Source organism: Astatotilapia calliptera, chromosome 4 (genome assembly GCF_964374335.1).
Source record: "Astatotilapia calliptera chromosome 4, fAstCal68.1, whole genome shotgun sequence".
Classification (NCBI taxonomy): Eukaryota; Metazoa; Chordata; class Actinopteri; order Cichliformes; family Cichlidae; genus Astatotilapia; species Astatotilapia calliptera.
The window spans coordinates 23,149,748-23,160,026 of NC_137425.1; the positions used below are offsets into that span (position 1 = coordinate 23,149,748).

At 40.5% G+C, this 10,279-nt stretch overlaps 1 protein-coding gene across 1 annotated transcript in view; it reads left to right on the forward strand.

The window, feature by feature from the left end:
* The window catches only part of prkcbb (protein kinase C, beta b), a 103,027-nt gene extending 93,277 nt beyond the window's left edge, over positions 1-9,750 (forward strand). Inside the window, exon 17 of the mRNA XM_026165483.2 lies at positions 9,456-9,750. Within this exon, the coding sequence (XP_026021268.1) occupies positions 9,456-9,611 (156 nt within the window). The 3' untranslated portion in view covers positions 9,612-9,750. The remainder of the gene's footprint in view (positions 1-9,455) is intronic.
* Positions 9,751-10,279: the final 529 nt, after the last annotated feature.

Sequence of the window (10,279 nt, forward strand, 5' to 3'; positions counted from 1 at the left end):
ACAGTTCCACATTTATACGCTGATGTTAAAGTACTTTGGCTCAGGCAGCAGCCATCGGCTCTGTGACTCTTGTTGACATTTTATCACAGAATGTCCTTAATTTTTTTAAATCAATGTTTCCTCTACATAAACACATTTGTAATGTTGTTTTCCCCAAAATGATAACTAGTTTGACATTTATGGAAATACTCAGACTTGTTTCCCTGCTGAGTTAGATAAGAAGAGTGATTCCACTCTAGCGTCTATCCATATGAAGCTGGAGTGTAGCTTAAATATTCAAAACAGCGTTTTCTCCAAGGCTAATTCTTCTACCAGCACTACTGATGCTTCTTAATTAACAGGTTACACGTACACGGGGTCTTTTGAGGCCATGTTCTCTGTGAGGTGCAATACATTTTTGGTTTAAAGATAGAGGCCATGCAGGGCTATAAGCATGAATAAATCTAATAAAACAAATTTTTAACTTACTATACAGGACAACAGTAACCTCTCACTGAATCGTGTCGGACTGATGAATAAGAGGACCGTGACTCACTGAACATTCTTTTATTTATTTATTTTAAAGAATGAAAGCAAAAGATATTTTATTAATTGTGAGTTGTTGGGGTTTTTTTTATATAAGACTTGTAAAAAAAATTAACAAGGACATTAGACAAGTGCACATAAACACTTAAAAAAAATAAAAGACTATAATTAACACATATGCAAAGACTGATTATAAGTTTGATTGAATTGTTAAAACAAATGTTAAGGCTCCACAAAGACAAACCTTTGCTAGGAACTTGTTGCACCATAATTTTGCTTGGATGTGTTATGAGCTGATTCAAGCAGCAGAATTAGACTCAAAACTGAATAAACTAAAGTTGGAAAATGCTGCATGATAAAGTAAGTTTAAACACTTTTTATCCATATTCTTGAATCACAGGTTTACTTTACAAAATGTCATGCATCTTTACAGCCCTTTCTTTATAGTGTAAATTTATAGTCACCAACCACTTCTTCAGGTCTTTGGTCACTTGGTCAACTACCTGTTAACACAAATGATTAAACAGCCAATCACAAAGCAGCAACGCAGTGTATTTAGGTATATAGACATGGACAGAACTGGCTGATCTGCTGAGATTTTCCCACAAAAACATCTCGAGGGTTTACAGAGAATGGTCCAAAGAAGCGTCATTTGTCTGAGTGAAAATGTCTTGTTGATGTCAGCAGGCTCATAGCAAGGCAACAGTAATTCAAATAACCACTTGTTACAGCCAAGGTATGCAGAAGAGCATCTCTCAGCACACATTTCCTCTAACTGAGGAGAGTGAGGTTTCAACGAAACTGGATAATAGAAAATTGGAAAAATGTTGTCTGATGTGGTTAATTTCAATTTCAACTACAACATTTTGATGTTAGGATTAAAAGGTTGAAAACATGGATCCATCCTGCCTTGTATCAACGGTTCAGTCTGCTGCTGCTGCTGGTGTAACGATGTGGGGAATATTTTCTGAAAATTATTAAAACACCACAATCTAAGTATTGATGATCATGTCCAAACTTTTATAGCCAACATCTGATGGCTGCTTCCAGCAGGATAATGCACAAAACTCACAGAGCCCAAATAATCTGGTTTCTTCAACATGACGATTAGTTCACTGTACTCAAATAACCTCCACAATCACCAGATCCCAATACAGTACATTTGAGATTCACATCACAGATGTACAGCAGACAAATCTGCAGCAACTGTGTGATGCTGTCGTGCCAATATGGAGCAACATCTCTGAGGAATTTTTCCAGCACCTTGTTGAATCTGTGCCACAGAGAATTAAGGCTGTAAAACAAAAAGGGCTCCAACCCAGGACTAGCAACCTGTACCTAATAAAGTGGCCGTCAGTGCTGTAATCATTTATTGGAGGACAAGAATCATGTTCGCTAATTTCAAGTTTTGATATGGAGCTAGGCGAAAACCTTAGCTCTGACATTGAAAACAAATGATACTGTGTAAAGCACATTTCCCTGATTATACAGTATAATAGGCTACATACATTTTAATGGTCAAGAATAGTGTTTTCCTGTTGCCTTAGCCCACAGCCAGAACAGAAAATATACTTTACCTCACGTCCCTCTGTTAACTTTACACTAACGCTGTAGTGCAGCTGTATTTTATGCAAATGTTTTTTATAAAGCAAGTCAGATTCCTGTGTAACAGCAAGTTCCAGCACATAAGCTGTATAAAGTTTGTATTGGAGTGGATGTAATAGCCAGTGTACACAGTAAGCCACAGCAGTGCTGGAGTATGTATGATAATTAATTCCAAATGTTGCGGCCCCCAAATTAAAGCCAGTGGCTTTAGCACAAAGCAGTCGGCGCTTATCAGCCCAAAACAGGTCAGCGTTCGATACCGCCTTTCATTCACCCTCCTCTCCTCTTCACCTCCCCTTTCCCGTGCCTCCCACTCTCCCCACAACCTCAGCTGACATCGGCTCGTCTCCCACTAATCCTCTTGTTACTGAAAAGAGATGGGATGAGAGAGAGGTGCAGGGGAGTCGGGCAAAGGGAGAAGAGGAGGAGAGGAAGGGGAGGAAAGGTGTAAGGAGGCAAATACAAAATTCAAGATTCAGCCATGTTCCTCCATTAAAATCAATGCTACCAGAACACAGTCGTGTGTAATAAAATTGTGTGTCTTGCTTAATGTCACTGCATATTCTGAGCTTTCTAGCTATGTATCTATACCAAGAGCCACTGATATTTATCTCCCTCTCTGTCCTTTGCTGCATCTCTTTCTCTCCCTCTCTCTCTTTTTTTCTCTTCATATCTCTGTCTCTCTGCCTTGCAGCATTAACTGCAAATGAAGCGTGTTGAGATGGAACACATTATGAGCTGGCCTACATGGCTGGCAGCTGTGTGTGTGTATGTGTGTGTGTTCATGTTTGGTAAATAGCTGGAATGCACACAGCGGACCATTTTCAAGGTTTTGGGAACGTACACACGCATGCATCTTTTCATATGTGTTTGTGCTTCCTGTCTGCATAATTCTATTGAAGGATGCTCAGTGCTGTCAACTACCTACATACACATGACTCCAGATAAGCAACTTACAATAGGAGTTGAAGCATCTCACTTATGGAGCTTCAGAGACAGGACATTTGGCCTTTTATTAAAGAAAGTTAAATGTGTTTGTAAACTAAATCTAAGAATGAATTTGAATCAGAGGGCCTTACATAGCAAACCCATACACAGGGTGGCAATTTTCCTAGACCACTTAGGGAGAAACGATAGACTATAAAACTGGTGGGTTCAGCAATCAAACATAAGAAACAGATATCACTAAAACAAGAGATGCCTGCAAGAAAGGCAAAGGATAAGAGGACAGCGAGGGAAAAGAGGAAACTACAGAGGAAATAATACACAAAGTTAATAACATGCTGTATTGTTTATATACTATTTACCCCAGTAAATTCACCTGAGCTAGGCCTAATAAAAAGCTTTATCAAAAAGAACAGTTACCCGATAGCTGAAGGCTCTGCATCCCATTCCCAGTTTTGATCACATGATTCTGTGTGTTGTAGATTTTTAAAACAACAACAACAACAATGGATTTCAAATTCCATTTGATTTTAAATGCAACCAGTGAAGAGAAACTAATATGGGAGAAGTCTCTACTTCCTAATCTATATTAGGAAGCAGAGACTTATATGTGTGTGTATGTCCTCGTGTATATATATATATATGAGGACAGGCCCCTGCACGGTATGTACCACCGGCAGATAGCGGAGGTGGTTGATATCCAGAAATCCTACCAGTGGCTGGACAAAGCTGGACTGAAGGACAGCACAGAGGCACTAATCATGGCAGCACAAGAACAAGCTCTGAGCACAAGATCCATAGAGGCTGGGGTCTATCACACCAGGCAAGACCCCAGGTGCAGGCTGTGTAAAGATGCCCCAGAGACAATCCAGCACATAACAGCAGGGTGCAAGATGCTAGCAGGCAAGGCATACATGGAACGCCATAACCAAGTGGCCGGCATAGTATACAGGAACATCGGTGCCGAGTATAACCAGGAAGTCCCGAGGTCAAAATGGGAAACACCCCCAAAGGTGGTGGAGAATGACCAAGCTAAGAGAAGAGCTCGAGAAAATGTGGAGGGTGAAGGTAACAGTGGTCCCAGTGGTAATTGGAGCACTAGGTGCGGTGACTAGGCGAGTGGCTCCGGCAGGTCCCGGGAACAACATCGGAGATCTCTGTCCAGAAGAGCGCAGTCCTAGGAACAGCTAAGATACTGCGCAGGACCCTCAAGCTCCCAGGCCTCTGGTAGAGGACCCGAGCTTGAAGGATTGACCGCCCGCAGGGGCGAGCGGGGAATTTATATATCTATCTATCTCTCTATTTCTCTCTGTCTCTCTCTGTCTCTCTCTCTCTCGCCATATATATATATATATATATATATATATATATATATATATATATATATATATATATATATATATATATATTCTAAATGTAGTAACTTTAGTTTTCTATAAATGCAAAAATAGCTGGGTGGGTGGGTTTCAAATTCCATTTGATTTTAAATGCAAGCAGTGAAGAGAAACTAATATGGGAGAAGTCTCAATGATAGAGAAGATACATTAACAAGGTAATATATATTGGGCCGAGTTAAGAGCCCTGTGGAACTCCATGTCTAACCTTTCTGTGAAAGACTCCTCTTTCACATGAGCAAACTGAAATCTCTTGCAGATATATGTCTCAAACTAGCACATCATGTTAGCTTCATCACAGTGATATGCTCCAGTCTATGATCACTGATGTAAATTGCAGCAGGAGGAGGGGTTTAATAACAAAGAGGTAGCTGGATATGTTCAACTCTGGACCATTTTATCCAGTGGACTAAAATACATTTTTATTTGTACTTGAATATAATAAAACTTAAAAACAAATGGTACCTGTAGATCAAATATGATCAGGATGATCACATACAGTGGAAGTTTTGGTACTACTATAGATTAAATATTTGTTGAAATTAGCTCGTATGTTTTAGAGATATGACCTCATTTAATTTGAGATTAGCAGCTTTCCCATTAACATGAGTGCACATAAAGTGCTCGAGGTACACTGTTCTAGATGTCCTTTGCAAAAACTTTCAATTCATTGTTTTAAGCTGTTTGCTATAACTCTAAATACACCTTTTAGGACTGTAACAGTGCTTAACCTCACAGTAGTATGTATTGAGTGTGGAATGAGGGTTAGATAAAACTTAATCTCGCCATCGGATATTCTACTTGGAGAGCAAAACACACGTGCTCTGTATGGGTTTTGTACCCACCAGGCCTCTCCTGAGAGGAGACACTCCAGTGGGTATAAAAGCCAGGAACGTGAGGTGGACCTCAGCCAACTGTGGCAGGTGTGTCCCTGTAGCTAGAGGGAGCTTATCTTAGGCCATGAGAAAGCTGGAAGATAAAGGTATGTAACACTTATTTGTAGTTTCCCCTGTGTTAAAGGCCCTCCTGTCCCTCTCTGTACTCCTTCATTCTTCCTCCACCATCTTGTATCAACTTTCACCCTTTATAAATATTGGTTCCACTCTTATTTAATTCAATTCTATTTATATATGACCAAATCACAACAACAGTCTCTCCAGAGCCTACAATAATCAGATGACCGCCTTATGAGCAAGAACTTGGTAACAGCGGAAAGAAAAACTCCTTTTTAACAGGAAGGAACCTCTGGCAGAACAAGCTCAGGAAGGGCCAGCCATCTGCTGTGACTATTTGGTTTAGAGGGGAGGACACAAGGCTAAAGACATGCTATAGAATAGTCAGAGATTAATAATAATTAATGATTAAATGCAGAGTCTTGCATAAACACATATAGACTGAAGACAGATGAGTGCAGACGAAACACTCAGTGCATCATGGGAAGCGTCCAGCAGCCTAGGCCTAAGGGAGGATTCAGGGTCACCTGATCCAGCCCTAACTATAAGCTTTATCAAAAAGAAAAGTTTTAAGTCTAGTCTTAAAAGTAGAGAGGGTGTCGGTCTCCCAAATCCAAACTGGGAGCTGGTTCCACAGAAGAAGGGTCTGAAAACTGAAGACTGATTTTTAAATAGCCTAGAAAGCCAGCAGTCCTCTCCGCCTAACCCTGTCTCTTTTTCTCTTCCTTTTCACGTTGCCACTGTGTCTTCATTTATTTGTGTTTTTCAGACTTACATGCTGATAGATCCTCACACTGTTGACTTTATGGATGTATTTGATAAATCGCTTGCTGTCTTTTTAATCAAAATATTTATGATTGTGGATTTTTCTGTGGATTGCCTCTTATAAGCTCTTCCCCGCTACCGCTGCTTTCCTGGTGATGTGAATATTTATGTAACTGCTTGATTTTATTTTTTCTTCTCTCCTTCTTTGCTATTCATCCCACTGTGACTCTATGGCTTTTTAATATTACGTCTTAAACACTGACTATATTCTGGTCATTTTTTTGCCAACTCCAGATGCATTTAAAGGTACATTCAGCGACCACATCACAAAGGAGTCATCAGATTTCAGTCTACAGGATTGAGATCTGATGACTGTAGAGGCCATTTGAGTTCACTGAACTCAAATGAAATACAGAAACCTGCTTGAGGTTAACCAGCTTGAGCTGGAAGCAGCCATCAAAAGATGGGTACACTGTGGCCATAAAGGGATGGACATGTCAGTAACAATACTCAGGTAGACTGGAAGGATGCTCACACTAAATTCTGACCCTAACGTAGCAGCAGAAATCAAGAGTTATCAGACCTGGCAACGATTTTCAGTCTTGTATTGTCCAATTTTGGTGAGCTTGTGCCAATTATAGCCTCAATGCCCTGTTCTTAGCTGATGAAAGTGGCACTGGATGTGGTCTTCTGCTGCTGTACCACATTTGCTTCAAGGTTGGATGTGTTGTGTGTTCAGAGATGCTGTTCTGCATACTTTGGTTGTAACAAGTGGCTATTTGAAGTAGCGTCATCCTCCTTTCAGCTCAAAGCGGTCGGGTTTGATTACATATGTGTTAAAGAGCACTTGAACAAACATATTTAATGAAATGGCCAGTGAATATATATTTTCCATATTATTATATAGCATATTATTTGTGAATTAGCTCATCAAAGTTTGCGTTTTAAGTATGTGATAACATCGAAGAACGCTGAAACATGCTGATGAAGGCATGCAAAGTTTTCACACTTATGTAAATGATCTGGCGACGTGAGACCCAGGGAGTGACAGTAAGTAGGACTCATAATTAGAAAAAGTTAAAAGCTGATAAAGAGCAGGTGAAACACAATGTGATATCTGCGTTATAGAAATCAGCCTAAGGTGTCTTTGCTTTTGATTAAAGATGGAAATGGCCACACTGGAGATCATTTTAAAGTTTGTGCTGTTCTGGTTCCGTCTTTACTTCTATTTCTTTGGGGAACATACTTGCCAGCGGTGAAGCTTGGTGTTGCCTTTCATAAATCTATACATAAAAAATGAGCCAGGTTGTGTGTTAATGAGCCTCTGCCCCAGAGAAAGCCCCTCCTGCTTTACTACGAGTGCATCCACCCAGGATCCCTCACCTCCTGCAGAAAGTCACAGTTGGTGTACTCGACCCCCTCAAGTTTGTCTCTTTCCTCTCTTTGCTTAGCACCTCTCAGCACTCACTCCTCTCTGCAGCTCTCCTTTACTGTATGCAGTTTCCCAGCATATCCATAAATTATACTGAAAATGGCTTGATCTCCTAATATCCTATTTCCTTATGAACAGCCTGACTCACGTTTGTTCTAACTGATTATTTTCCACATGTTTAAGTCCAGACTCAACTTTTCTTTCTACTTGCACTTGTGTGTTTACTAGCAAAGTGTTATTACATGAAGATTGGAAAAGCCCTAAAGGAAGGGAAGTGGGGGTGCTGTGCTTCATCCAAAAACTTTCTGTGCAATGCAAATGGACTGAATACACCACTGTTCTGTTTTGTTCAGTGCTGAAAAAAGAGAGATGTTTCTTATTTTCAAGGCTTAGCAAGTCCAACCAGCTACAACGCCTTTTCTTAGATGAAGGTCAAGAAGGTCTTCTGTATTCTTGTGGGGCAACATTCACATTCTTCTTAACATTTAATAATAAAGTTTAAATACTTTAGATAGTGAAACTTAACTGGAAAGATTAGATGTTCAGGTGAGTTTTTCCTAACATACCATGTGACTGCACACAGGATTTTGTGCCGCAGCAGGTGGTTTCATTTCAGGGATCACTAGCATCAACATTTCCACTGTGAGAGACAGACAACAAATTTTTTAGGGTATCCACTTTGATCTACAAATGTAAAGAAAATACCAGAGTTTTGTGGGTTTTGAATGAACAGTCTCTGGTTATCAGTTCAAGCACATTTGATGCTGTTTCTTGTGTTCTGTGTTGTTTCTCATTTGTAAGCCAAAAAAGGAAAAAAAGCAAGTACAGGTTTTGGAAATAAAAATTTTTTAAATAAGAATTGATACAATTCACCTGTGTGCAGTAAAGATAAACTTTCTGCAAACAGCAAAGTAACCTGGCTCATGCTACAGGCTCATGCTAGTGGCATAACCAAAATTACTGCTTCTGTGTGCACTGAACTTGCCTTTGAAATAATTGCTTTGAAGACTTTGAGGACCAGGTTTGTGTCCATTCAAAGCCAGTTGCCATCTTCAAAGCACCTTGACAATAAAAGTGCAAAAAGACAGATCCTCTGCTTTCCGTTGGCGATTGAATTGGGTCAAGCTGACAATTACCTGCAAAAGTTCGTCATGATATCGCAATCAGCTGTGATAAAGTCTTCATTCTCAGCTGACTGCAGGTTTCCCAACCCTATAAACAGCACATTTGCATACATATGCTTACTCTTGGCCATTGATTGGTGCTCGTAACAATTTGCATAGCTGTATGAGAGTGACTGCAGTCAGTTTGAGTTAGCCCACGCGTGCGAGCTGTCCAATCACCTTGCAATTGAAAGGTGATTGGACATGGACTATGCAGAGGTTGGCAGTGTTGTACACTATGTAACATCTTATAATCAGTCTCCAACACCAAAGCTTTCACCGGGGAAACACCGATTTTTTTCCTAGTTGCAAGGAGGCCGATGTCCTATTTTTACTGTATTGTGACTGAGCAATAAGCATAAAGACTTGAAACAGAGGAAGACAGACAGACATGAGAGTGAACAGGATTTATTTGACCTCGGGTACGAAAGGGAAGCGCTTCCTAATCATTTGTTCGTTGCACCATCACAGTACAGAAACTGAACAATATTGCAGTTTCTTTAGTTCAAAAGAGCTTGTGCTTTAAGTTGATTGTCCGCTATAGGGTGTTTAACAGCAGTGGATTCTCTTTTCCATCCCAATCCATCCCACTCTCCTCCAACAATATTTTTTCTGTCGTTCCTCCCTCTCATCACATCCTCTCCCCTTCATAATCTCTGAACCCCACCTGCAGAGGAACCGTCGGGACACCTGCAACTTTGACAAGGAGTTCACTAAGATGGCTGTGGACTTGACGCCAACAGACAAGCTCGTCATCATGAACCTGGACCAGGACGATTTCCTCGGCTTTTCCTACATCAACCCGGAATACGTGGCCCCCGCTAATTAACACCGATGGACCGATAGAGGAGGTTTCAAAGCAGTAAATGTGTATGTTCAGTAAATGTCTGTAGTTCTTTTAGGCCATACTGGGGTATCTCCAAGATTGCAGCCCAAAACAGGAATCACAGCACCAAACACTGGATACCAAAGACGTTGAAGTATTGAATCAAAAATGTCCGAGGTGTCAACATCTGCTTTTTGTGCAGGGCAGGAACAAGAGAAAATATCAACCGCATTAATCCAACCAGTTTTATTCAGTGTAGAGAAGCACAAGCTTACCGCTTCACTCGTGTCAGCTCACTCTTTCTTTATTCAACGATAGAATTCCTGATGTGTTTATGGCATTGTATCTGCAACAAGCCTTTCACCGCTCTTAGTATTCTTAAAGTGAAGTATTGCGTTATGTTCCCTTGTGTTATCCCACAAGTTTCACAGCATCATTGTGACATCTACAAAGCACCATCGCGCAAATCCAGGCTCATATTTTCCTGGCATTGCTAAATTGGCCGCCATCGATGAGCGCTGATAGTTCCAGGTTTAACTCTGGATCCCTGTCATGCACAGTAAAATGGGACCAAGACCTACGAAGCACACTGGAATGTAGATTTGGTGTTTATGAATGTTTTTACAACATAACTGGCGTGTCACGGTGTTAGCAATGTAAAGTTTTATATA